Source organism: Balaenoptera borealis (assembly GCF_965194805.1).
Source record: "Balaenoptera borealis genome assembly, chromosome: 13".
Lineage (NCBI taxonomy): Eukaryota > Metazoa > Chordata > Mammalia > Artiodactyla > Balaenopteridae > Balaenoptera > Balaenoptera borealis.
In genome coordinates, this window is record NC_138870.1 from 44,313,709 (window position 1) to 44,340,078 (window position 26,370).

The window sequence follows — 26,370 nt, forward strand, 5'->3', positions numbered from 1 at the left end:
TAGAAGAAAGGAAATAATGAATAGGTTATTTTTTATGTTATAGATATTATGAATTCAGTTTCAGAAATTCAAATTAGTATTCAGAAATTCATAATTCAGAAATTAACAGAATAGAAAACAAAGATAAGTAGTAATTCAGAAACTAATACAATAGAAAACAAAGCTGATATAAGTAAGAGAGCTGGTCTCAGTTCCCAGGCCCTTCCTGAATAGGAGTGGGGTTTATCCACCGTCTCTTCTGAGCTTTGAGAGCGGAGCCCATCCCTCAGGGGCCTCAGGAGAATGGATAAACTCTGAATGGAAGTCTCTAGTCTTCCAGCCCAGGGGCATGGCTGTGTTGTGCCCTGAGAGAGCCAGCCTCAGGCCTATTTGCCTGATTTTAGTCTCTCGACTAGTGGGTTGTCTTTAATCCATAACATCTGCTGTGATAACAATAACGATAATAATCCTTTACCTTTGTTGAGCTCTTACAGTTCGGAGTGCTCAAGCACTGACATGTGCTATTCCTGGTAGGAGTGAACCCAGCCATCTCGTCAGATCCCCAAACACCCTTTTAGGTAAGTAGGGAAGCTGTATGCTCATTTTACAGATGAGAAAAGTGAGGCTCTGTTTGAGGTCTCATTCCAGTGAGTGGGTGAGCCAGGACATGGAGGCTTCAAAGGCCCTTCTTCACCCCCAAGATTCCTGTCCTTGAGACATCTCTTCTTCCTGTTCTGATCCCCGGGTTCCCTGAACAAGCCCCTCTCCCCTGCCTTCCTCACGTGGAGAGGAAGTTCAGATGGCTACCCTGAGCAGATACCTCCTCTCTTGACCTGATAGTGAGCTTCTCGAGGTGGCGGGGTGGGGAATGCTCGTAGGTGTCTTACCACAGGGCTGGGCCTGGAGAAGGCCCTCAATCCTTGTTTGTTGATCTAGAATTTGATTGGGCAGGATTAGGCCTGTACCTATCAGAAATATTCTGGGCTGTGCCAACCAGCACAGTCGGACAGAAGAGCTTGAGGGGGAACCGCCACCACATAGGGAATCCCCCGTGTCTGGGCTTGCTGAGGCGGCCACGTGGTGCCTGGGCATATCGGGAGGCACTGGGAGCATAGGTCACACCGGTACAGCCTCCTTGCAGGGTGTGGGGCAGGAGAACTTTTTGTGTCCAAGTTGCATTGGTTTGAAGGTATAACTAGGTCCCTGGACTCCTTTCCCCATAACTGGAGAATTTCCAAAGTCCTGTGGTCAACCTGATTGACCAGTGACTGACCAATCCTGAGAGGGGAGATAAAAACAGACACACAGCTTTATCCATGGACAAATCTCAGCACTTTATTCATCCCTTGGCGGGGAGAAGGGGGCATTGCCCCAAGATAGTCAGCCAGTCGGGTGGGGTGGCTGGAGTATGTGTTGTCTCTCCAGATAGTATAATACATAGCACTGATTATGCAGAAACAGGAAGGGAAGCAATAATTTAAAAGACATATAAGTTATGAGAAAATAATATATATACTTTTTATATCTTGTATCCCCACTGAGGATTTGCTCCCTTGGAAACCAATAAATAGGCGGAGAAAAAGCAGCAATCGGCACCCTTTTGGGACTTGAAGGATGAGCATATGTCTGAGTTCCCCCAAGCCTGAGAGTCAGCAGTGCTTCAGTGCCTCCCACAGGCCCGGAGGACCCTGAGGCCTAGGAGGGGGCCAGAGCCTTGGGCCACCCTCTCCTGGAAAACAAGATGAATGAATCAAAACTGGGGCTAGAAGAGGAGGTGAGGCAAGGGGCAGGTAGGGAAGGAGAGAAGGTGGCTTATGGGGTGGCAGGCTGGAGCTGCCAGGATCCCCCTGCAAGGCCCCGAAGGTGAGAGCCAAGAGGAGGAAAGAGGAGCATTCCTCCCAGCCCCAAATCTTCTTGTTGCATCGCTGCAGAATTTCTCTTTGGTTGTTATTGGGGCCCTCCCGCCTGACCTCAAGGGCTCAGCAGCTCCCAGACCCGAGTGGACAGTGCCTTCCTCATGACCCACCTACCCTCCCACCCCGGCGGCAGGGGGGAGGGCATGGAGGGTGGAGGGGCAGAGGGGGAAGAAGGGAAGGAGCTCTAACCTACAGGTGTGGGTGCAGAGGAGGGGAGGGCCAGGCTGCTTGGCCCCATGGAGAGAACAGAGACGCCCAGGAGTGGGATTCATGGGAAATGGGCCTGGGGTTTCATGGCAGGGGTGGGGCTAGGGTTCTTAAGGGCCTGGTGCACCCAAGCCAGGTTTCAGGCTGGGAAACACCTGGGTGGGAGGCAGAGAGCTCAGATCCCAGGCAAGGTGGTGAACCCCAGGATGGCAGGGAGGAGAAAGGAGGGTCCAGTTCTCCTGCCTGATCTCCGCTTGCCATCCGGCCTCCCCGCTTCCCACTTCCCTGCCAGGGAGTTCGTCATGGCAAGAATAGCTTCTAGAAAAGGTGCTTGGGAGCTGGCTGGGCAGCCTGTGCACGTCTGACTGTGACCTGCTGGGAGGGACCCACAGGAGGAGGGAAGGGGCACAGGTGTCTGCGCTGATCTCAGAGTTCCGGGCTCAGGTCCCAAACACTCAGGGAGCCTCCTCCCCTCACTTCCTAATACTGTCAGGTCTCCGGGGAGCCCAGGTGATGCAGGAAAGCCAGGGGTCCTCGGCACCCAGCCTCCCCAGGAACTCCAGATACAGAGGGTGCCCAGGCAGTCCCATCAGCCCCTGGTCCGTGGCTGGCCAGGGCTGGGGGAGCAAGGGCACCGCCTCGGTTCAGAGGCAGAGGCAAGGCAAGACTTGAGATGTGAGCTTAGGGCAAGGGTTGGGCAAAGGGTCAAAGGGACCTTGGTCAGAGCCCTCTGTCGGGGGAGGAGACTCAGAGGAGCGAAGAGGTGCAGGCAAAACTGACCCCCGATTCCAGTTTACCCAGTCAGGAAAACCTCTGGCCAGAGGTTGGAAGGGTAGGACTGTGAGATATTGTTATGGAGCCCAGTGACTTTGAATAGCTGGTGACAGTCCTGTCGGATCCCTGGCAACCCACAGAAAAGCAGTCACTGTTTCCAACCCTCCTCTTCTTAGTTCAGGGTCAGGTTTGTCTTCCTTCCCAGCCTAGAGGCTCCAAGCTGCTTTCTTGAGTGTAGCTTATGTTCCTCCTGCTACAGGGGAATGACGTGGGGCTCCTGGGGTCTGGACAGCGGCCTTACTGTGAGACCTCTGACTCCTGCGAGAGGAACTCTTCTGAGGTTTCGGTGATTTTGATCACGGGGTGTTCCCTGTTTTTCTTTTTCCGGGAGGGGGATCTCGAGAGGCCATACTTGGAGGCAGCTACAGAGAACAAAAGGGGTGGGGCAGGGTACGGGCTGGAGGTTTGGGAGCCGTTTAATATGATGACTTTAGGGCCATGATCCCCCCACTGTCCACCTCCCACCATGGGTTCTTGGGGCAAGCGAGCTCACCAGTTCTAGATCTGGACTGCATACAGCTGATCACAGTGGCTGAGGGCAAGTCCATCCTGGGGGAGGAGGAAATGGTGGGATGTGAAGGGAGCCTGTGGCTTAAGCTCCCCTGGGATTGGGGGCCTGGGGACTGGCATGTGGAGGGCAATTCTTGGCTGTCACTCCCAGCTCTGGGCTGCCCTTTTGTGTGACCCTGGCTAGCCAGCTTGTCCTCTCTGGGCTCTGTCCCCTTTCCCCTGCATGAATGGCTGTCATTTACTGAGCACTAATTTGTGACAGGCATTTGCATGCAGGATCGTATTAATCCTCCGCACCACAGGCGAGCCATGCTTATGATCGGTCCATTTTCCAGATGGGAAAGCTGAGAATTTAATGAACTGGACCGAGGTACCAGTTTGTTTAAGTGGCTGAGCCAGGACATGAATCCAGGCCTTCCAGGCTCATAGAATCATGCCGGGGGCGGGCAGGGGGGTGGAGAGGGCTGGCTTCCTGTGGGGCTGGTCCTCCAGTCCTCCCCGCCTTCCAGCCCCACCCCGCTGGCCCAGCTCCTCACCGGCTCTCCTCGCCCTCCACCAGCTTGCCGTAGGTGGCAATCTCGATGTCTAGGACCAGCTTGGTATTCATCAGCTCCTGGTAATCGCGCAGCTGCCGCGCCATGTCCTTCTTGGCCTGCTGCAGGGCGGCCTCCAGCTGGGCCAGCTTAGCCTTGGCATCCTGGAAGGCCAGCTCACCCTGGTTCTCGGCTGCCTTGATGTTCTCCTCCAGTTTCAGGCACTGCAGCCAGGAGGACAGAGGGAAGGGGTCAGTGAGCAAGGTGGGAGAGAGAGACCAGGCCAGGGCCAGGAGCCCACCTCTGTCCTTGGTGGGGGTGTGCATGGGGAGGGAGGACTCAGCACGGCATTCCTGAGCGTGGTAGTGGGTCGCCTTGCAGCAGGAGGGCATTCAGTTAGACCTAAGGAGACACTTCCCCAAGGCCACCAAAGGGGGAAGTACAACAGGCCCCCAGAGGAGCCTGTCTCAACTGTCCTTAAAGGATGGCACTTCTCTGGCTGGAAGCTGGGGCTTAGGCCTCCCCTCCCTTCTCTCCGTGTAGTTGGTGGGAGGCCTGGAGGGAGGCGGTGGGCTCTGGGTGTATGTGGCGGGGCCCTCCAGCGTTCCAACAGCCCCGGCCAGTTTACAGAGCACTTCTACCTGCAAGGCTCATGTGATCTGCAGAGCCATCTTAGGAGGACAGATGAGGAAACCGCGGCCCAGGGATGCTAAGTGACTTGCCCAGGGTCACTCAGCCAGGGCTTGCTTCGACTCAGCATGTGTGAGTGTGTGTGCGTGTGTGAGAGTGGGCGAGAGTGTGTGTCCCACGCTCCTCCCTGCTCCACCCCCAGGTGGGTACTTCAGACGCTCACGTGGCTCTTGATGGAGAGGATCTGGGATCGCAGCTTCTGGATGCGCACGTTGAGGTCAGTGATCTTGCTGCGGCTTCTCTGGAGGCTGTTCCTAGACTCGGCTGAGCAGGCAGCCCGCTCTTCCAGCTGGAGGCCGTGGAGGAGGCGGCAGTGAGGGGCCACTCACTGTGTCCCCCCAGCACCCTGGCCCCTTGCCCCTTCTTCTTCCTCACCCCGGCGCCACCTCCTCCTCTGTGGCCCACCACTCCCGGCCAGCCTCCCCCTCCTCCCCCCACCAAGTCCGTCCGTCTCTGGATGGCCTCTCCTGGCTGCCCTAGACTGAGCCCCACGGGCCGTGCCCACACCTGGCCTGGCGTTGCCAGGGGCCAAGGCACAGCGCTGGGCTCTCACATTCTCCTTCCTGCCTGTGAACTCACTGCTGTGGGCTCCGTCCCCCCTGTGTTTCCCCATTCCCCTCTCCCAGGGTCTCAGCACGCAGAGCTGCAGGCGGCCTCAGCCATCGCTGCTGCAGCCCGTTCTGCCTGGCTGCATTTCCCCAGCCTGCTCGTGAGCTCCGAACCTGGCTCCGGGAGTACGCCTTGGCCTCTTCCAGGCTGCGAGCCACGACGGCGCCATACTGGGCCATCACCTTCTCCACGATGCCGCTCAGGTCAGTGTGGCAGCGGCTGTCCATGCCCACGGTCACCGACACGTCCTTCACTTGGGCTGCCAGGTCCTTCAGCTCCTGGCCGGGCACAGACTTGGGGGCTCAGGGCTGGTAGGGGGGCGCCAGACCCTCAGCCAGACATAGTCCCCACTGTGCCTTCATCCCCCGGGCCGAGGGAGGGCGGGCTCCTCCCTGTCTCCCCGGAGAGATGATCAGAGGATAGATGCCTCCCTGCCCCGCCTCCCCAGCTTGGACTCTTGGGAAGCAGCTCTTGGCCCCCGCTCACCCACCTGTTGGTCTTCCTCTCTGAGAGGGCAGGGAGGGACCCTTGGCTCCAGGGGCCCACCCTACAAGCCTTATTCCTCTTCAGTTTCCCCCTGTCTACACTGTTGTCCACTCCCAGGGCGGACCACCTTTCTCCTCTCCTGGCAGGGGAGGAAAGGGCCCAGGACCTCTGGGCCTGAGGGAATTCTACCATTGGGCAGCTTGGCCTCCCCTATCCCTGCCCTCCCGGGACGGGAGCTCCCCGAGGGCCTGGATGAGCCATTTTCACCTCCAGGCCTCCATACCTGGCAGGGGAATGTCTCTGTTGAATGCATGTTGGGATGGAAGCCCATGAATGATGAGGGCAGGAGTGGGCCAGAGGCTGACAATCGTGCATCCCCACTCCCCTGCCAGCGGCCAAGGCAGAGGTGACTTCAGGGTCAACCTGGGGACTCAGTGCCCCTCCCCGTCTAGCTGAGGGGCTTGCCCGGCCACAGCAGGATTTAGCCTCAATATCTTCTCTTCTCTCTGTCCTTTGGGATCCTTCTTTCCCCCTCTTCTCTGTCCTCTTCTCTGCCCAGAAAATGCTAGCCTATGTCCTCAGAGACCCCGGAAGCGGTAAAACCTCCCATTTCCCTGGGGGCTCATGATAGACCAGGCTGTGTGTGTGCTAAGGGCTTTCCAGGCATCGTCACATTTCCTCCTCATCAGGTTGGCACGATTGTTAGCCCCAGATTACAGAGAGGAAGGAAACTGCAGCACACAGAGTTGATGGAAACAGCTGTGAGTGCAGGGCTGGACTCCAGAGCCTTTGCTGCTCCTGCTAAGCTCACATAGCGGGGTGGACACAGGAGCTGAAGCCCCAGATCTGCTTTCTGTCATGCCCCGCAGCCTGACAGCTTTCTGGCCTGAAGGTTCAGGGGTGTTTAGAAAGGCAGGTGGGGACAGGTGTCTTTGTAGGGGCTGCAAGGTGTCACCTCCAGGGCCCTGGGCTGCTTTCCCTGGAGGTGCTGATCAACAACCTGGGCCTGGGTGGGGCCCGTGTGGGAAGGAGTGAGTGGGTATAAGCAGAGTGTCCGTGGCCAGCATCTTACAGACAGAGTGAGGCAGGTGGCTGGGGAGCCTCGGAGAGGCAGGGAGGGGGGCCGGGCACCCTGGGAGGGGGGGCGGGGCTCAGCCGGGGGAGGGAGGGGGTGGGACAGGGTCGGCATAGTTACTTCTGCTGGTGTTCACAATCCATCCTTGACACTTACTTCAATCATCAAAATTTGGTCAGTGTTCTCATTTTTATGGCATATATATATAAATATATATATATATATATATATAATTAAAAAAAAAAGTTTGTGTTTGTTTCAGGATCCAAACAAAGTCCATACACTGTCATTGGTCCATATGTCTCTAAGTCTCTCTTATTTTGTAGATACCATCTCCATCTCTCTCTGTCTCTGTTTATTGATTTTCTTTTTTGTATTGAAAACACCGAGTTGCTTGCCCATAGTCTGAATTTTACCGATTGCCCTGCGTGTTGGTGTTTAACGTGCTCCTGTGGCCCCTGCATTTCCTGAAAAGTGGCAGTTGGATCAGCAGGCCTGCTCAGATCCAGGTTTTGTTTTTGGCTCATGACCGCATTCTGATCTAGGTTCCTGACTTTGGGCCCCCTCCTGACCCTCATCTGTCTTTATGCTCAGCGAGGCTGTGGCTGAAGCTCTGGCGTCTGGACCTGCGGATGCCGCTACTCCTGACCTGCAGCTTGTGTCCCTGTGGCTGTGGACCGTGGGGTCGGGCGGCTGCGAGGCCTGCAGAGGAAGGCCGCCCCTCCCCTGTCTGCTCGCTGCCCGACCCTGCCCACTAGCACCTCTGGTGGTCAGGATCGCCTCCTGGAAAAGGCAGCTTGGGCAGTGGCAGCACCCTGTCTCCACCCTGGAGCCAGCGGGACTCTGAGCTCAGTGGCCAGCCGCCCTTTAGGGGGTTTCCTGATGGAGGGTTTTGGCTGATCTTCAGATGAACTTAACAGAGATCTCGGAGCAGGGCAGCAGGAGGCCCCAACCCATGCCAGAATAAGGTTGACGGTGCCTACGGATTCATGCCCCACCTCTGCTGCCTCGGGTCATTTTTGGAGACTGACATCTCCCAAATGGAACGGACATCCCGGCCGGAGCTTGGCTGTGAACAGTTTCAGAGATGTAGCTTGGGGCTTCCTCAGTCACCATGTTGTGTAAGTTGGTGGACTTGGGGTGTTTCAGACAAAGCTCTCCAGGGACACTTCCAGCCCAGGCCTAGCGTAGCATTTGTTGTGGACCAGGAAAAGGCTAGGGTGCTGTCAGAACACAGGGCACCACTGGGGCAAAAGGATGGGAGAAACATAGCTGATGGGGCAGCCTCAGATCCTTTCTGGAAAGAGGCAGCGTAAGCATGAGCATGGTAAACAGCAGCAGGAAGTGGAAGGTTTAGAACATCTGCAGACATGCCGGCCCCTGCCGGGCGGCAGAGGGCATAACAATACTGACTTGTGTGGTGTGGAAGTGCCACCATGGGATGTGCACCTCCAAGTTGGCAAGAGTTAAGCTGAGGTACAGTTTAGAGCTTCTCTTAGGAGCCAGAGTCTGAGGAGGCTGCCATGTGTATGACCACTCTTGTTGTGGTCCCCCAGGTCAGGGAAGATGGTGACTCTGAGGGGGTACCAGTACTGCTTGGTAAAATGCAGTGTTTAATGGCACTGGGGGACTTCCCTGGTGGTCCAGTGGTTAAGACTCCGCGCTTCCACTGCAGGGGGCACGGTTTTGATCCCTGGTTGGGGAACTAAGATCCTGCATGCCGCATGACGCGGCCAAAAGAAAAGGGAACTGAGCTCTGAGTACCACCACATCTTATTACCTGGGCAACCCTGACCAAGTCTGTAAACTTAGCCGAGCCTCAGTTTTCTCATTTGAAAAATGTGTATAATTATGGAACTGAACACAGCTAACATTTAACAAATACCATGTGCCAGACACTGTTCTAAGTGTTTTAGGATATATTAGCAAAATAAATCCTCACAACAGGCCGGTGAGCTAGGTGCTATTGTTCTCCCCATTTTACAAATGGGGAAATTGAGGCATAGAGAAATAAAGGAACCTGCTCAAGTTCACATGATCACCGAGCCAGGATTCAAATCGAAGCTGCTCTAAAGTCCATGCTTTCTTAATCATTATCCCTACTTTATAGGGTTATTGGGAAGATTACATCTGGAAAGCACTCAGCCTGGTGCCTGGAATGTAGTAGGTGCTCAATAAGCAACAGCTAAGGAAACTATTGTTGTGATTGGTAACGGTGACGGAGCCGGGAGGAAGTGTCCAGGGCCTGGAGCAGCCTCCCGAGGCACCACGAAGGCAGGTGCCAAAGCAGCTTAGTCATGCCAGGTCCTTTTTGCAGGCATCAGAATCCTAGGTGTGCCTGGCTGCAGGGGGTTGTCAGTGGATTCCGCAGCTAATCTCCCTGGAACCAGAGCGTATGGGTGGGGCACGTGGCGTTCTGGCTGGATGCAGCCAGGCCCCAGTGCACTTGGGAGCTGGGCTGTACCCTGGAAGCTGAGGGGGAATGGGGGCCCCAGGGTCCTCTCACAGCCTGTATTCCTGCAGGTGAGGGGTAAGGGGGTTGCCTGGGAGGCTGCAGTGTGTAGATGAGGCCCTGAGCAGCCTATGGCCATTGGCTTCTGGGAAAGGCCTTCCACAACTTACCCTGGGTGCGTGTGTGTGTGGTGTGTGTGTGTTTTGGGGAGAGGGGAGGGCTCTTTCCTGGGACCCTGGGGTGGGCCTATATAGCCGTGCTTTTCGGGTGTCTGCTCCAAAGTTGAAACCAGAGAGTCTGGCCTTACCTGGAGCTACTCACATCCCGCCCTGTTTTCCTTCTACCTGAGGTGGCCACAGCTGGCACCTTCCTGTGCTTGGACCTGCTCTGTCTGATGTGGTAGCCACTAGTTCTATGTGGTCACGAAACGTGGCCAGTCAAAACTGAGATGAGCTGGAGGTGTAAAATACCAGATTTAGAAGATTTAGAATGGGAAAAAGAATGTGAAACAGCCCATTCATTTTTTTATATGGATTACATGTTGAATAATCATATTTTGGATATATTGGGCTAAATAGAATACATTAAAAATATTTTTTTCTGTTTCTTTGCTTTTTAAAACAATGTGGCTACTAGAAAACTTACAACTACCTATGTGGCTTGCATAATATTTCTACTAGGCAGTGCCAGCTTAGAGACCCACTGGTGTGGGGAATCTTTTTAGCAGTGGGTCAGCGTTCCCTTCTCAGCCTACAGAGGTGTGTGGAGAGAAGCTCAAACCTCACGGCCCGATATCAACTTGCCACCTCGCTGCCTCCCAAAGCAATAATAACTGCTGTTATTATATATATTATATATAATATATAATAATAAAAAATATATTATTTCATATATATTATAAATATATTAAATATATTATGTTATAATATAATATATAATATGATAGTATTTATAATATAACATAAGTAATACTAAATGCACTCCTGCGTTCACTGTGGCCCTTTCTCTACTGCAGTCCTCCAGCAGCACAAGCCATACCTTTACCCCGCCTGTAGCACCCACGCTGGTCCCTACCAAGGGCTGCCCATCATGCTTACAATAAGGCCCACAGCCTATCCTGGGCCCCAGACCCTGCCTGAGCTGGCCCTTGCCTGCTCTGCCTTCGCCACAGCTGCTGCTTTCTCTCCCTCCCCGGATCAAATCATTCCTGCCTCAGGCGCTTCACACAGCTCTTCCTTTGGCGGAAGCCTCCTCAAATCTCTGCTGAGCTGGATCTTCCTCGTTTGGGCCTTCACACGCTTGGGCCTCCTCTGAGACGCACCCCCGTCAACACTCGGGTTCAGGGGCGGAAGCTTCCCTGCCCTCTTGCAGTAAGGCATCACCCTGTTTCTTTGCATACCAGCAACTTTTCACCCTCCAAAATGATCTTGTCCAGATAGGTGCTTATTAGCCTGTCGCCTCTTAGCTAAGTTGTGCCCTCCTGAGAGCAGGGAACTTGCCCGCCTGGCTCACTGCTGTGATGTCAGTGCCTGGCATCTAGCAGGCATGCCATAAACATTTGTTTAGTGAATGAACGGATTTATCCCGTCACAGCCCGACGAGCCTGCTACTATCACTCTCCCCATTTTAGAGATGAGGAAAGTGAGGCACAGAGGGGAGAAATAACTTGCTCTGAGTCACAGAAATGGTAAAAAAAAAAAAAAAAAAGTAGAGTCAGGATTGGGGCCCAAGGGCTGCTGAGTCCGAATGGAGTTCACAGTCTGGCCATTGGGGCGGGGGCCCAGAAGTTTGGCAGGTGTGCCTCCAGCAATGCTCAGATAGATGGCTGGCTATGCCTGACCTTCCTCAGCTACGTCTCTACCCCTGTAGGGCCTCCACCTGGCCCTGGGCTCGCGGAGGTGTGGGCGAGCAGGACGGACCAGAGGCTGAAACGTTGGTCCTGCTGACGTCTGCCGGGGTGGCAGCAGGCCTGGTGAGTGTGGGCAGCGGAAACCCTCGCCCGCTCCCCACGCCACTCGGTGGGCATTGGAGCGGTCTGCCTGCGAGGGCTGCCTCCCTGCTGTTGGCAAGGGTTGGGGTGTTCTCTCAGTTCTGCCACCTCCCATGGCTGCAGGCAGGTCTCAGGCCCACGGAAGCCCCTCTGGGTGCTGAGCCGCCGGAGAGTACTGAGGCCCACGTGCAGCCACGAGGCCCAGTCTCCGTCTCCACAGGGCGAGGCCCTGAAGCCATGGTCAGCAGCCCTAGGGCCATTTGAGCAGACCTTTCTGATTGCGGTGGTGACTTTGACCCCTGCTCTGCCCTGGGCTGCATTGCCATAGCTTGGCACCAGCGGTTTGCAGCACACAGGCCGCTGCGCCCAGTCATTCCCAACTAGGGTCCTGCCTGCTTGTAGATGAACTGAAGCATCGCCCCATCAGCCTCCTCACCCCTGAGACGGGGGATGTAGAGAGGAGCACACACGTCCAAAAGAATGCCCGGGAGGCAGAGTGGCGCCGAGGGGCGGAGTCCAGTGGCAGGGCTCATCTGCTGGCGGCACTGGCAGTGGGACAGGCCTTGCTGGGCCGCTGTCCCCCCAGGCTCAGCTGAGGCCAAATGAGAACGTGTCTGGAGGCTCCTCTGTCTACATTTACTGGGTCTTTTTTTCTGGCGGCACCACGCAGCATGTGGGATCTTAGTTCCCCAGGGATCGAACCCATGCCCCTTGCAGTGGAAGTGCAGAGTCTTAACCACGGGACTGCCAGGGAAGTCCCTACTGCGTCATTTTTGTCTGGGAACCAGAGAATCTGACTATAGGTCTTTCCTGCCTGACCCCAAAGTGGAGGAGGGTGCCGTGAAGGCCTATCAGAGCTAGAACTGTGGGTGTCTGCAATTTAGGCTACGGGGATGAGAGAGAGGTTAGTTCAATTAGAAAGGTTGTTCAAGGCCTCCCGGTTCCCTGCTCTGAGGCCACCTCCTGACCCTTGATGTACCTGGTCTCCTGCATGCCCTCAGCACTCCAGCACACATGAAGGCAGGGCTCTCCCTGAGAGAGGCTTTGTGGGAACCTGCCACACTCCATGAAATGAGTGACGAGGGGACATGTTGGATTATTGACGGCGGCATGCAAGGGGTTTAGGAAATTGTTACATCTGTGGCTGGCAACAGTGAGTGCCTGCTGAAGTTTCCACGACCCACTGGACACCTTTGCCCCCCCTGCATCCCTTACCCACGCCTCAGCGGGACCCTGGCCCCATCTTCTCACCTGCTCGTAGATGCTTTTCATCATTACCGCAAAGCTCTTCAGGCCTTTTAACTTGGTCTCTAGTTGTGTCTGTCGAAGACGCTCTGCATTCAGGTCCTGGGGGTGGGAGCAGCAGTGAATGATGGGAGAGGGAATGGAGGGGTCCCAGGGCAGGGGTGGGGTAGGGGGGACTTTGCTTCCTGGGTGAGATGGGGGTGATTCCCAGAGGGGACGTGGCTCAGAGCCTGGCAGAAGGAGCAGGGTGGGGACAGGTTCCTGTCTCTCTGCCTGTGGTCCTGGGACTCAGCCTCTGGAGGCTTTGCTTGGGGATCCTGAGCAAAAGAGGGCAGAGTGTCCATGAGGAAGGAGCCCCCGGGGCAGGCTGGGGAGGCTACCTTCTTCAGCTGCACAGCGGTGAACTCCATGTCCGTGCGCTTGGAGACCTCGTCCTCATACCTGGGAGGTGGGGAGGGAGGGAAGGGGGAGGCAGGGAGAGACGGAGAGAGAGAGGGGCTGCTCAGCTGGATGTGGTGGGACTTGGTGAGGGTTTGTTTAACCCTTCTTGGGTGGGGCTCAGGGCCTCTGTAGTTCCATTTGGTGCCTTGTGCCAGTTAGGAAAACGTGGTCCCTTTCTTCAGGCGGATGCAGCCCCTCTCCTCCATGATACCCTAGTGTTGGCTCTGGGGAAGCAGGCATCCCGCTCTCCAGGCTTTCTCCTTCCTGATGATCAGCCATTCCTCTCCCAGTGGCATCTGCCCCTTTCCTGGCTCTGCTTCACATTCACCTCCTCCAGGAAGCCTCTCCTGATTGTGCAGCCCTTTCACCCTGACGTTTTGTTCCCTCATCTTTTTCCCATCTCCTCCCCGGAGAGTCTCAGTTTCAAACAAGCTGTGCCTTTGGTTGAGTCTGCTCTGAGCATCTTGCTCACACGTTATCCTCTCCTAACTCTACCTGCCCCTGCAGCCCCACCCTTATCCCCACTGCTTTGCTAGACAGTAGGACACCATGCCATCTTCCCCGCAGCGGGAGGACGGGAAGGGCATGGACTTTGCGGTCAGATGGGTCCCTGGTGTGTTTGGGGGCAGGTAACTCCACCCCCTCGCTTGTCTATCGGGCTGTGGACGTGTGCCTGTGCATGGGTGCATGCGTGTGTGCATGGGGGCTGAAGTCCACCAGCGTTCCACAAAGGTGGGTTCCCTCTCTCCTCAGATGTGCCTCTTCCTTGCTCGAGTCCACCTCGTATTCAGAACAAGCACACTGTTGGATGGGGAGGCAGGCTCCCTGGATCCTTGACCTTACTTTCTTGGCCCCCGGGGTTGGTGTCGGCCAGCTGCATGATTCCCACCTGCAGCCCTGCCTGCCCCAGCAGATGTGGGGATTCTGTGGCTTCCTGTTTTCTCCCCTCCTCTCCAGGGAATGCCTGAATCACTGGCAGCTCTAATTACAGCCACCCGCCTGCCCCAGTCCCTGACCTCACAGATGGCGCAGTGTCACCCATCGCCCATGTCAACTAGCTGGACCTGCCATCCCCTAGGCCTTCTTTTCCCCCAGCCTCCCTGAGGGACTCAGAGGAGTAGGCCCCAGGGGGTGAGAGCCCATGGGGCACTTGAGTCTCTGGAACTCAGTGTGCTGAGGGCCTGCGCTCTCCCCGGTCACTGCCTCGGCTTCCGAGAGTTTGGAGGGACTCTGAGAGTACGGGTCATGGGGGCAGGGTGGTGGGGAGGGCCAGGGAGACTGGTCTGCCATCTGGGGCCTGCCAGGGCAAACAAAATGCCCAAGAAGCTTTACTTGCACCCCCTCCCGTGACCCTCAGAGCTCCCAGCCAAGGATGTCCTGTTGGTCCCATTTCACAGATGAGGAAATGGAGGCACAGAGAGGGGCTTGGAGGCTCGTGTAGTGTGCTGGTTAAGCGTGGGGCTCCAGAGCCAGACTATCTGGGTTCAATTCCTGGCTGTCTTGTTAACTAGCTGTGTGACCTTGGATAGGCTACTTCTGTGTGCCTTTGTCATGATAATGTTGATGTCGTGAGTATTAAATAAGTTAATACATAAAGTGTTTACAACGCTGCGTGGCATCCACTAAAGCTACTGCTATTATTATTACCCAAGCTCCCTCCTCTCCGACACCAGGCCCCGGCCCTCAGCCCCTCTGTCTCAGCATTTCCAGAAAGAAACCACGGGAATCCTCATTGCAGGCGAGGGAGGGGGCAGTTCTCTGCACATCGTTCACAAATCTGACTTGAAGAGGCTTCCCTCTGGAATCTGGGGGCCTCCTGAGTTGGGGACAGGGGTCTGGGGAGCCCCAAGCCGAGCAGCTCCCATTGACTGGCCCTCCCCACGCGCACCCTGTGTCCAGCCTCTCCCCTTCCCCCCCTTCTCTGGATAGCAGAGCTCTGCCCGCCTGGGTGCAGGACCTTGGGGAGAACTGTCCAGCGGGGAGCCCTCCTAGGTGCCAAACCTCCTTTTTACCCCTCACTGCCCTTCCCAGCCTTCTGTGCAGCCTTCCAGCCCCCTTCTCATTGACTCCACTGCATTTCAATTCCAGGTCACCCCCTCAAACAGATGCTCTTGTGCAGCAGACAGCTTACACAATCGTACGCGACATTCCTGAGTCACTTGCTGTGTGGCCTTGGGCAAGTTGCTTTCCCTTGCTGGGCCTCTGCTTCATCCTTAGTAAATAGAGGGGTTAGCTAGCTGATCCTTGGGGTCCCTGCTACATCAAAGCTTTTGGAAGTCTCCATTCCTCTAGAGGCTTACGTGATGCCATGTCCCCCCATTCACCACCAATCCCCTGCCAGTCTGTCAGCCACCGGCTCCCAAAACCATTCTTAGCCCTTTTCAGCTCGTCACACCCATACCTCCCCCCCCCCCCAAACTTGTTTATTTCTAGGAGTGAAGCTGATCTCATCGGCCTTGTAGAGTCAAGGCACACCCCTCCCTGTCAGGGCTTGGCCTGGCGTCTCCTGGCTCCTGGGGGCCCCAGGCTTCGCACAGCCAGGCTTCAGCTTCTATGGCTCTGGCCCGCAGACCCAGAAACCCTCCAGCCTTACCTCCCCCAACTCAGGAGTGTTCCCTACCCAGAGAGGTGAAGAGAGGCCCTGAGCCTAAATAGTAAAATCAGGCAGCAGATGCAAACCAGGCAGCAGGCCAAATGAGGGGGGCTGAGCCAGATTAAGACAACAAGTAGTGTTTGTACAGAACGTCCAGTTACAAAGTGCCTCTGTGGATGTGATCTGGCTGCTCTCACGGGAGCAGCTTCACCCGGGAGCTTGTGAGGTCAGGGATGGGACTTAGTATGCGTGGCTATGTGACTGAGGACAAGCCCCCGCCCTCTCTGGGCCTCTGTTTCCTTCCCCATAAAAGGAGGATCCAAGTTGCCATCCAGCTCTGCCATTCTCTGCTCCTTTGAGGGCCAAAGACCTGCTAGGTATCAGTGAAATGAGTCGTGGGCTCTGGTGCACCAATATGATTTGCCTCGTCCCCGTCAGAATGGGCAATCAGATTCCCTGTGTGTTTCCCTAGGACCTGGGAGGGCAGGGCTTGGGGGAGAGGTGGCCCCCAGGTCAGAAAGGGGCCCAGCCTCGAGGACCAGCCCAGGCCAGGGCTGCAGATCATGGCAGTTGGCTGGGAAGTTCCAGCCAGATCCACAGATAAGGAAACTGAGGTCCCCAGAGAGGGGAGAGCTCCCTGTGTGACCCTCCCCTCTGAATGTGGTCTGAGCAGGGGAGGCCATGCGGAGAGGCGGTGGGCAAAAGCTGAGCCAGGTCCCTGGACTCCTGACAGGCTGCCTCCACCCTCTGACTCTGGAGGCTTTGGGCCTCGCCTCAGATCATTGGCCTGGGGTCTGGCCCAAGCCCTGCCAGAGGAGGGTGTGGGTTCAACCGCACCCTGTCCTCTCCTCACCCTGCAAGGGTGTCCTCCTCTCACTCCTTGCAAGGAGACCGGCCTCTCTGCTCTGCCCAGCCTCCTTGTCCTGGAAGCCGTGGCCATTGTCTGGTCAGAAAGGGTCACCTCTCCTCTGAGCTACCAGAGTAACTGGTCTGCCTTTCTAGACTGGCTGATTCAGCTCAGCAAGCCCAAGTCAAGGACCGCTGTGTGCTGGGCACTCAGCCTTTCAGGGGTCAGAAGAGTGGCCGTTTATCAGCCCCAGGCACCACGCTGAACTCTCGGCTTCCTCCTCACACCAGCCCTGGCTTGGCATCAGCCATCACCGTTCCCACTCCACACGGGAGGAGACTGGGGTTCACGTGTGAGGCAACTTGCCCGAGGTCACAGAGCTAATGAGGGGTGTGGGCAGGGAGTAACCCCCTTCCACAGGACATAGTCATGCTCAAGCCTGGGCCCTTAACCACTGGGCCGTACTGTTGCCAGCTGCTTATCCCCCTGTCTTTGTGTCCCATTAAGTTATAAAAGCATCCTGCAGGCTGGGGCTGTTTTCTTTTCCTCATCTCTCTCTAGACCCCAAGTCCACCACTGAGGTCAGGCACTCATTACCTCTAGGGGATTGTTTCCTTGTGCAAGCAAACCCCATCATTTCTGCTCCCTGCCTGCCCGCCCCCTTCTCTTGCCAGTCCAAGAGAGATCAAAATCCCAAGCTACATTCAAAGCAGGAGCCCATCTGTTGCTCTAGCTGGTGACACAACTTCCCGTTGCCAGAGGGTCATGTGGCCGAGAGCCAGTGTGTTTATGGGCACAAGAGGAGGGTATGGGGATGCCAGCTGTGACAGTGCCCAGGGGCCAGCAAGCACAGACAGGGCTTGGCTGTCAGCCAGCATGAGACTGGCTTCGTCGCAAGGGTCACTATTTGGGGGGTAACTGTAGCTTCACTGTCATATCCTCCCAATATTTAGAGTACCGCTAGCACACTGCAGGTCTTCAATAAGTAAGTGTGGACTAAAGAATTGTTTTTTAAAGAAGTTTCCTCTTTTTCTGGCCTGGGCTCCCAGACCTTGCCCCTGAGTGCAGCTTGATCCCCAGCCTCAGTCCCAGCCCACATCCCCCATAGGGCGCCCCCTACCTGATCTGAAACTTCTGCACCATCGCAAGCTCCTGCAGCAGTTTGGCCTCGAGCTGGGCCCCCTCCTGGTTCACTTTGCGCAGTTCCTCCTGCAGTCGGCCCTGGTACTCCTCGTAGAGGTGTCCGAGGTCACAGGCTGCCGAGTCCCGGCTCCGCAGGAAGCGCCAGTGGGTCTCCAGCAGCTGGTTGCGCTGCTCCAGGGCTTGCACCTGGGAGAGAGGAAGGGCTGTTGTGAGAGGGCCAGGTGCGGCCCAGCCAGCTCACCCCCCTTCCGGGGGCCTCCATGGGAAGGGGCAGCGCACCTGCTCGGAGCACACCCACCCGGGGCCCTCACTCAGAGCCTTCAGGTGGCATCTCCAGTTACCGATTTTTCAAACGGCAGATGGTGAGATAAAAGGATGGAATCTGAGAATCCCAGGGAGGTGGGGACAATTAGCCAAGGTTTCCTACGGGAGGGGCAGAGCCAAGGAGATGAGGGAAGGGGGACTAAGCTGTGAACGTGCCCACATGTGACAGGCTCTCCAGGCCTGCCTGGGACTTGGGTGGGAGACCCCAGGGAACGTGGGGTGTCAGAGGCTGGACATCTTTAACGCATTAAATCCCCAAACAACCCGACGGGGTAGGTATTATTTTCAGCTGCGCTTTACAGACAATGAAACAGGGTACAGGGAGGTGAAATAACTTGCCCAAGGTCACACAGTTAGCAAGCGGCAGGGCCAGGTGCGGAATCCAGGCAGTTTGGGCTTAGAATGTTTGAACCGCTGCAGCATAGGCCTCCGGTCGGCCGCAAGGTCTCTGCAGGCCCTGGGACCCAGCTGCCCTTGCCGGGCGGGCTTCTTGCCTCTAGTTAGGGCTGGTCTTGCCTTGAGGACAAAGAGTGGGAGGGCTCTGGGCCCAGGGCTCCTTTCAAACTCTGCGTCCTTCACACTCTCCTGCTCAGACTTCTGCAGGGGCTCGTACAGCTCCCACCCCAGCCACTGGCAGATTGGCAGGGTCCCTCCTGAGTCCTCTGCTTCCCTCCACCCAGTTCAGCCCAGTGCAGCCTGGGGGCTCCCCCCTGCCTCTTCCCCACCCCGCCTGTCCTCTCCAGGCCCAGCCTTTCTCGGGCACTCACTCTCCTTCCCACCATCCCAGCCCCTCCCCCACGTGCTCCCAGCCGCCTCCCCTCTTCCCTCCAGTATTCGGCCCTCCTCGGTTTATCTGCTCCTCGTTTGTCCTGATCTACCACGTTCCCTATCAGACTGGGAGCCATCTGCTCGCCTCTTGGGGTCCCTAGGCCGTCAGAGCCCGGGACGCGGGTAAGCCACTGAGGCAAGACGGGTGGCTGGGGCTAGGCCCCTGGACAGTGCAGGCTGTTGTTGTCGTGAGGATGTTGTGACAACGAGCCTGGTGAAGTTCCCTGTGACCACAGGCAAGTAGCTGGACCTCCTCCCGTCCACGGCTGGCATCAGCTCCCAGAATCACATCCTGAAAGAGCCAGAACCACAGCCAGGAGCCTTTTGGATCAGCTGGTCTATACCCTTCACATACAGAGGAGGAGATAGGGACCCAGGGCAGTCAGATCATTTGTCCAGGGTGACACAGCAACTCGGTGGCCAAGCTTCACAGACAGGCCCATCTGATGGCAGCTGCCTGCTCTGGACATTCGTGCTCCTGTTCCTCCTGAATTTGGGTGCCACGTGGGCTCGCCTCTCTCTCTGTCCTACCCACATTCCCGGGTTTCCCTGAGATACTCTGATGCTCTGGGGAAGACCCCTTTGACCCTTGCAGCAGACAACACCAGCGGGAACACTGGACAATGGCATTTGTGGGCTGTCATTCCCCTCCTTAACTCCCACTGGTACCGGCAAATTCTGCTTGAAGCTGACTTTAAGCCTACAGTTTGCCGTCATCGCAATCAAACAGGTTCAGTAGGGATGCGGTCAAGAGAGTTTCTGTCCTACTCGTGTGTGTGAGGGATTGCTGGGTGGGGGTGAGGGCAGGTTTCTGCTCACTCCACCTTCCCTGTGTTTTGACAAGTAAGAGCCCCATGTTTCTACTGGGGGTGGGGTGAGAGGAGAGATGTGAGACTCCTTCCTCCACCCATAAGCAACCAAAAAACCCTTTAGACCAGGAAGTCCTTCCCTTAGTCTAACCTCGATCCCCTATGCTTTAGTACCTGCCTGCTGGGAGATGGTGTGCATTTGGCCAGCCAGTTCAAGGGCACTTTTGCCTCTGGGGGATCCAAGGAAGCCCCCTCCTCCTGCTGCCCTTGGGGGAGTTGCTTGTTGTCTCAGTGGGTGGTGATGGAAACTCATCCCCCACCCAGAACCTTCCCTGCAGAAGGGCTCCTCCCTCTCAGAACAAAGGCTTAGGGAGGGCAGGAAATCCTGGCACCCTGTGAGGTGCCGGATTAACTGCTTCCAACTTGTCAAGGCTGCCGAGCGCTCCCCTCTCATTCCCCTTCCTCCCTGTCCTGGCTGACCCCTGCCCTTAGATCGTAGGTGGCAGCTTTAGGAGGAGCCTCAGAGAGCAAGCCTCTGGTCTACCTGCTTCCCATTTTACAGATGAAGAAACTGAGGCTCAGAAGCACAGAACTCACTGTGACCCAACTCCAGGGTCCTGGGCCGCCCCACTGAAAAGCAGGCCCAGACGAGGGTGGGGAGAGATGTGCTTCTTGTGGAGGGAGCTGAGCAGCCTGGGATGGGCTGGGGCCCCCTCTGAGGAGGGGGGCTGACCGCCTGGGAGGCTTCACGTCCCCAGCCCATGGCCCACAGTCCAGGCAGGTGAGCGTTCGGAGCGATGCCTCTGGCACTTGCAGGTCCTATTCCTCAGGTGGAGGTGGTGTCACATCCTCTGCCTTCAGCCAGAACTTGGCTTTGCCTAAGGAGCCTCAGGGTCTCTTCGTCAGGAAGGGCTGGTTTGTGCCTTCCCGCATGCAGGTGCCGGGTGGCTCTGGTGACTTCCAGAGGCCACACAGACCAAGGGAAGACACTGTGCCTAACTCTCTGTCCCCAGGCATTTTACCACCCCTCTGGGATTCCCTCTCTATAGCCTCCTTGGGCGCCGCTGGTAGTCCTTCCTCTTGTCCCACCTCCATCCCCTCTGGTGTCTGCATGTGAAGGCGAGAGGGCCCAGCCAGAGGCCTCTGCTGGCTGTTGGCATTGCCCCCCCCTTCCTCCCTCGGCCTCCTCTCCTGCTGCTGCTTCTCCTCATCCCCCTCCTTCACGGCTGCAGCTGTACCAGTCCCTCCACTGGCATGAGCTCAGGGCTACCCTCAGAGCAGGAGCAGAGCAGGCAGGTGGCGTCTGAAGCACAGAGAGGGTAAGTGCCTTGCCCAAGGAAACACAGCCTGCAAGTGGAAGAATTAGCTTTGCTCCAGGGCCCCTCGGTGGACTCCTGGGGTTCTCCCCGCCAACCCTCTCCCTCTTCCTCCTCCTCCTCAGTGCTCTCTGATTTCTCTCGGTGCCTCAGAGGGCCCAGAAGGGGATGCGGAGCTGGAGGGTGGTCCTGCCTGTCTCTTCACTTTGCCTAGAGCCCACCCCTCCACTGGTGATGGCATCTCACCCCCCGGCTCATGTATCTCTTTCCAGCCCCGTGCTGCACCCCTACCCACGAAGCTCCTCCACCCCTCCCTCCATCAGGGCCCTTCCCTCCCTCTTCCCAGGCTCCCTCCTGCCTGGAAGGGACTAAATGGGTTCAAGAGTTTCCTGGGCTGGGCCCATTTATGGTATTTTTAATATAACAAACAGAATGCACCTGGTACCTGGTAAGGACTTTATAAATGCTTTTCAAAAATGATCCCGTTTGACAAGCCCATTACACCGACGTGTACTGAGGCACAGAGAGGTTAAATAATTTGCCTGAGATTACACAGCCGGTCAGAGGTGAAGCCAGGATTCAAACCCAGCAACACGACTCCAGGTTTCACATTCTTGACTCCAGGTTTCACATTCTTAACCTCTGCTTGCTTCCACTTGGGCCCTCACGGTCTTTACAAGGAGGGATTTGAGCTAATAACAGACCTTCTCCATAGAGTTGGTGGATCAGCTGAGACTCCTTGGGCAGAGCCCCAGCGATCAGCTTCCCCAAGGGGCTGGCACCCCGGCTGCCTGCGTCCCACCCTGAAGAGCACCATCCTCAAGGCCAAGGCTTGAATTGCGGGTTGGGAAGCTCCAGTTCTTCTGAAGATCTCAGAGGGCATCGCCCTGGCCCTGGGAACAGAACCCAGACCCCTCGGGCCCCTCCCTGTGCCTACACACCCCTTCTGTCCCCATGGCGGAGAGGCACAGGGTGATATCAGCCCTGGCGTTCAGGGAGAAAGCCACCCATCCGCGCTGAATTACATAGCTCATGAAACATTCCTTTTAAGGGATTAAGCTGTACTTGGAGAGGAGGTGGCTCTGCAGGGACCTGCCTTCCCAGGGCAGCGGGCTCTTCTCCTAGGATGGTTGTCCTCCAGTTGTCACTTCCCCTCCACACCCCTACCCCAGGCACCCCAGGTGTGGGCGCAGGAATGCTGGTCTGGACACATGAATGCGGGAGAGGGGGCCGGGGAGAAATGACTCCCACCTCAGAGGCTACTGGCTTCGTGTCTCACAGACCTGAGTTCAAGTCCAGACCGTACCCTTGCTGGTTGTGTGACCGTGGGCAAGGCACTTCACCCCTGGGCTGCTCCGTCTCCTCATCTACACAGTCGGGGAACTAGCCACTGTGGAGTGCTGGGTGGTGTGGGCAGAGCACAAGCCGGTGCTCCAGATGTTACTTTCTTCCCTCTTCCCCTCTCTGTGAGTGCCCACCTAGTGGAAGTACAGAGGGACACAGAGGCTGGGAGAGCAAGGGGAAGAGAAGGACCCAGCCAGGGGCAGAAGGATTGAGGGGGTGGGGGCAAGAAAGTTGAGTTTTCCTTATCTGTAAAATGGGCATGAAAATGACTTCTTTCCTAAGGTTGAGGTGAAACTGAGATAAATATGTAAAGTACGCAGCACAGTTCCTGGCACATGGTAAGCTGTTAACGATCAGTAGCTGTTACTATCTGACTATTATTCTCGGGCAGGGCAGGAGGGAGCAGAGCTTCGAGGGCTGGTTAGGGGCGGTTCTTGGAGGAGGTGAGTGAGGAGAGGGTTTGGGAGGTGGACAGGACTTCCTTGGAGCTCTTGAAGCCCTTGCCCTGGGCCGGAGATGGACACCAGTGCCCAGACCAGCGTGCTGGCCATGGCAGTGGGGTCCAGGAAGTGGGGTGCCAGGGACTCAATCCCTCTACTCAGGTGGGTGCAGGGAGGACTGGCTCGCCACCTGTTTCTGACTCGCAGCATCTATCCCTCGCATTCCTATCTCCTGACGAGCCAGGGCTGCATCCCCATTCTGCAGCCTCCTTCTGGCCGCCCCACACGCCCCACCCCCCCAGCCCTTGCCAGTGTTTCTGACCCTGGAAAGCTGAACAGAGCCAGCAGCGTGGACAGGAAGGTGGGCCCTGTCCATCTACCTTGGAGTCAGACTGCAGCCCGTGGCCCCATCAGCCATTCCTACGAGGGGGCATCCTCTTGGTCATACTCAGAGCCCCTCCCTAGTCCACGCCTGGGAGGGAGGGTGACCCCAGGCCATGCAGCACATTATTATCCTGACACCCCTCAGAGGCCATTCTGGGGGCCCTTTCTCCCCCATGTCAGGATGGCGCAGGGACTTCCCTCCCCATCTCTCCGCTCAGAGCTAGCCTGCGGAGTTAGCAGTGCCGGCTTCCCATTGGCTGGGGGGCGGGTGTGAGACGTGATGCTTGGGAAATACAGAGCTCAGCCACCTGCCCAGGGCTTAGTTTTGAGAGAGCCCCTCCACACCTTTTGCTCACCTTGCCAATCAGGGAGGCAAATTTATCATTGAGGACCTTCATTTCCTCCTTCTTCTGGCTCTTCTGCTGCTGGATAGCTGGGTCCACCTTGAGGTCCAGAGGTACCAGCAGGCTGGGGTTCACGGTCACCTTGTGGATGGTGCTAGCTGTCAGGCAGCCTGTGAGGCTGCCGGAGCTGAAGCCCGGCTCGGGGGCCCTGTAATTGCTCCATTCGGAGGTCCCAGGCCAGGGACTGCTCGCCTGGGTCACCTCACAGCTGTTGAGGTTGCCGAAGCCGACGATGCAGCAGCGGCAGGCCATCGCAGCCCCCGGGGACCCAGAGCGGGCAGGGCGCAGGGATGGGCGAGCGAGCCTTCGAGGGGTGGTGGCAGCTGGCTCCGGTCGCAGGCAGGGCAGGCTGGGGACTGAGGGGCAGACACCTGTCGCACAGGGCTCATTAGCTCCACGAAGGCGTGACGCCTCCCAGCCCGACCAACCTGTTAGATGATGTGGTTCCCGCCCCTCCCCCGGCACCATGTACCCATCTCCTCCCGGGGCAGGGATCTGCCTTGCTGAGGGGGGCTGTTCTTAGGCCTCCCAACCAAGCCAGGCCTGGCTCCAGGGGAGAGGGACATGGCTGGGCTGGCTGGCTGGGTGGGGGTAGGGTGGTAGCCAGAGGAAAGGCAGATTCAACAAAGAAGGAGAGAGAGAGAGCTATGCCTCTCACCGAAGACCTCACTGCATACCTGAAGGTTGACGTATCTAGGCTTACATACTTCTGGAAAAGATGAGGCAAGCGCAGGCCCTGGGCTCCCGAGTGTAAGACAGCCGTCCTGGGTACCGTGCCAGCCTGGCATTGGAAAACAGCACCTTGACTGTTTATTTTCTACGTGCGCAAGAGTCTCCCGGCTTACCTTCTCCTCTTCCTTTCTTCCTCCTGCTCTCCCTCCTTCCTGCCTTTGATCTATTATTTATTGAGCACCTACTGTGTGCATTCCACCATCTGAAGGGCTGGAGAGGAAATAGAAGGTCAAGGTCAAGAGCCCGTGGCTTTGGACAAGTGAGACTTGGTTCAAGACTCAGCATGGGGACTTCCCTGGTGGTGCAGTGGGTAAGAAAGACTCCGTGCTCCCAATGCAGGGGGCCCAGGCCAGGGAACTAGATCCCATATGCATGCTGCAACTAAGAGTTCGCATCCCACAACTAAGGAGCCTGCCTGCCTCAACTAAGACCCTGCGCAACCAGATAAACAAACAAACAAATAAAAACAAAGTCATCCCTGCCCAAACCTAAAAAAAAAAGACTCAGCCTGGCTGCTCACCACTGGTGTGGCCTCTGGCATGTTCCTTGACTTCTGTCCTAGCGTGTAAACTCGGGATGAAGATACCAACCCCACAGGAGGCGGTATATGCAGAGAACTTGGGAGAGGGCTGGGTACCAAGCCCTCCATGGATGGTGGCTGAGACCCGAGCCCACCTTCCGGGATCTGAGCCTGAGGGGGAGATGGCCAGGGTCAAGTGCAACTCTGCCTCAAGGGCTATGAGAAGGTGCCCCTGCCCCCTTCCTCCCCCTTCTTCCCATTCCTCCTGCCCCTCTTCTCCTTCTCCTGCCCTGGTTTCATCTTAAATATGAAGTGTAAATAGAAAAGACACTGATTTGCTCCCGCAGAGCCTCTGATGGAGTAGCAGAGGATTCGGCCAGCCCAGCGCACTCCCTCCTGCCTTCCTGAAGTTCTGGAGGCCCCACTCTTCCACTTCCAGGGACTTCCCAGCTCTCCTGGGCCTGTCTCTTCCTTCCTCCCTGGCCTGATGTCCCTGGGTGCTCTCGCCCTGGCTGGATGGCTCTGTGTGCCCTCCCTGGACCTGGCGCACCACCCTAGGTGGTGGGGCTACAGTAGAGAGAGGAGCGTGTCTGGGAGAGACTCCGGTGGTCAGGGGTGGAGAGATCTCTGGGACTGGAGGGGGAGACAGGCTGGAGATGAGAGCTCCTGCCTGGGTCACATCGCCCCTTCCAGGCCTCCTGCCTCCCAGGCCAGACCTCCGTCCTACACAGTGGGCATTTCTGGCTCCACTGGGGCACAGGAATCTGCCCCGAGGGCACGAGTCTATACTGAGGCTGGATCCCAGGCTCTGATGCTGGGGGTGGGCTGCTGAGACACTTCTGGTCACTGCAGGTGTGTCTCTGCAGTGTCTCTGGGGTAAGTTCGGGTACCTGGGCAGTCTCCCAACCCCTCCTGACACGTGCTTCCCCTCCCCCATGCAGCGCCCACCTGCACGGCCCACCCAGCCTCCCTGACCTGATATCTGAATAACATGTGGTGGAACTCAGCACCCTGCCCGCCCCAACCCTGGCCACCCCCGTGTGCTCTGCGGGGAGGGGGGAGGGCAGGCAAAGGCATATGGGCTCTGCTGGTGCCAAAATAGCAGCAGACATATCATGCATGTCCCCAGTGCTTTACATGGATTAGCTCCTCTAATCCCTCACGACACTCATCCTTTGTAGACGCTTTAATTCTCATCAGCCCCTGTTTACAGAGGAGGAAGCTGAGGCTCGGAGGGGTTGAGGGTCTGGTCTGTTGATAGCAATTTATAAGTAATGGATTTGAACCCAGACAACTGGAATTATGAGTCCTTCCTCTTGTCTTAGCCTCTAAGCCAGCCCTTCCCAGTCTACTCTCAGCTTCCCAGTCCCCAGTTCTGGGGCCCTCAGAAATTCTTTCCACCAAGCCACGGGTTGCACAAAGAGAGAGGGCACTGACCCAGGCGAGGGCATAGGTGTGGGTGTGCATTTTGGAGAGAGGAGGAGAGAGGGGCAGAAAACCTAAGCAGGTTCATATGGGAAGCTTCCTGGAGAAGTGGCCCGGCCTTCCCATCATGCCCTGTGGTGAGGCTAAGAGCCTTCCTTGCCGGAGTCCCTGTCGGTCTCGCCCAGAGCCACGTCCCGCCCCAGAGCCTCAGGCAGGCGAGGATGTGCTCACTGGCACATTCATCCAGCAAGTATGCATTGCTGTTCTGCATTATCCCGGGCCTTCCTGGGCCAG

General features: G+C 56.8%; 1 protein-coding gene across 3 annotated transcripts; it reads right to left on the reverse strand.

Annotated features, from left to right (window-relative positions):
• Positions 1-1,288: 1,288 nt before the first annotated feature.
• Positions 1,289-23,888, reverse strand: KRT80 (keratin 80). 3 transcript variants are annotated; one of them, XM_082350542.1, is made up of 9 exons: positions 23,352-23,800; positions 17,528-17,736; positions 12,907-12,967; positions 12,533-12,628; positions 5,392-5,556; positions 4,833-4,958; positions 3,983-4,203; positions 3,430-3,485; positions 1,289-3,298 (listed from the first exon to the last, which is right to left on the reverse strand). In XM_082350542.1, exons 1-9 carry the CDS (start codon positions 23,649-23,651, stop codon positions 3,174-3,176), a joined length of 1,359 nt encoding a protein of 452 aa, XP_082206668.1. In that variant the 5' UTR covers positions 23,652-23,800; the 3' UTR covers positions 1,289-3,173. The 3 variants fall into 3 exon arrangements, with proteins under 3 accessions (XP_082206668.1, XP_082206667.1, XP_082206666.1); XM_082350541.1 differs by having other exon boundaries at positions 3,156-3,333; positions 23,352-23,887; XM_082350540.1 differs by having other exon boundaries at positions 3,216-3,485; positions 23,352-23,888.
• Positions 23,889-26,370: the final 2,482 nt, after the last annotated feature.

What these genes read in the sequence shown, in the direction of transcription:
- KRT80 (XM_082350540.1), bottom strand. Translation starts at nt 23,867, where the DNA reads ATGGTGCCGGGGGAGGGGCGGGAACCACATCATCTAACAGGTTGGTCG. An exon ending in TTGCCTCCCTGATTGGCAAG is followed by an intron (nt 17,737 to 23,351) that starts GTGAGCAAAAGG and finishes CCTCTCTCCCAG; the next exon opens with GTGCAAGCCCTGGAGCAGCG. An exon ending in GTGCAGAAGTTTCAGATCAG is followed by an intron (nt 12,968 to 17,527) that starts GTAGGGGGCGCC and finishes CCCACCTCCCAG; the next exon opens with GTATGAGGACGAGGTCTCCA.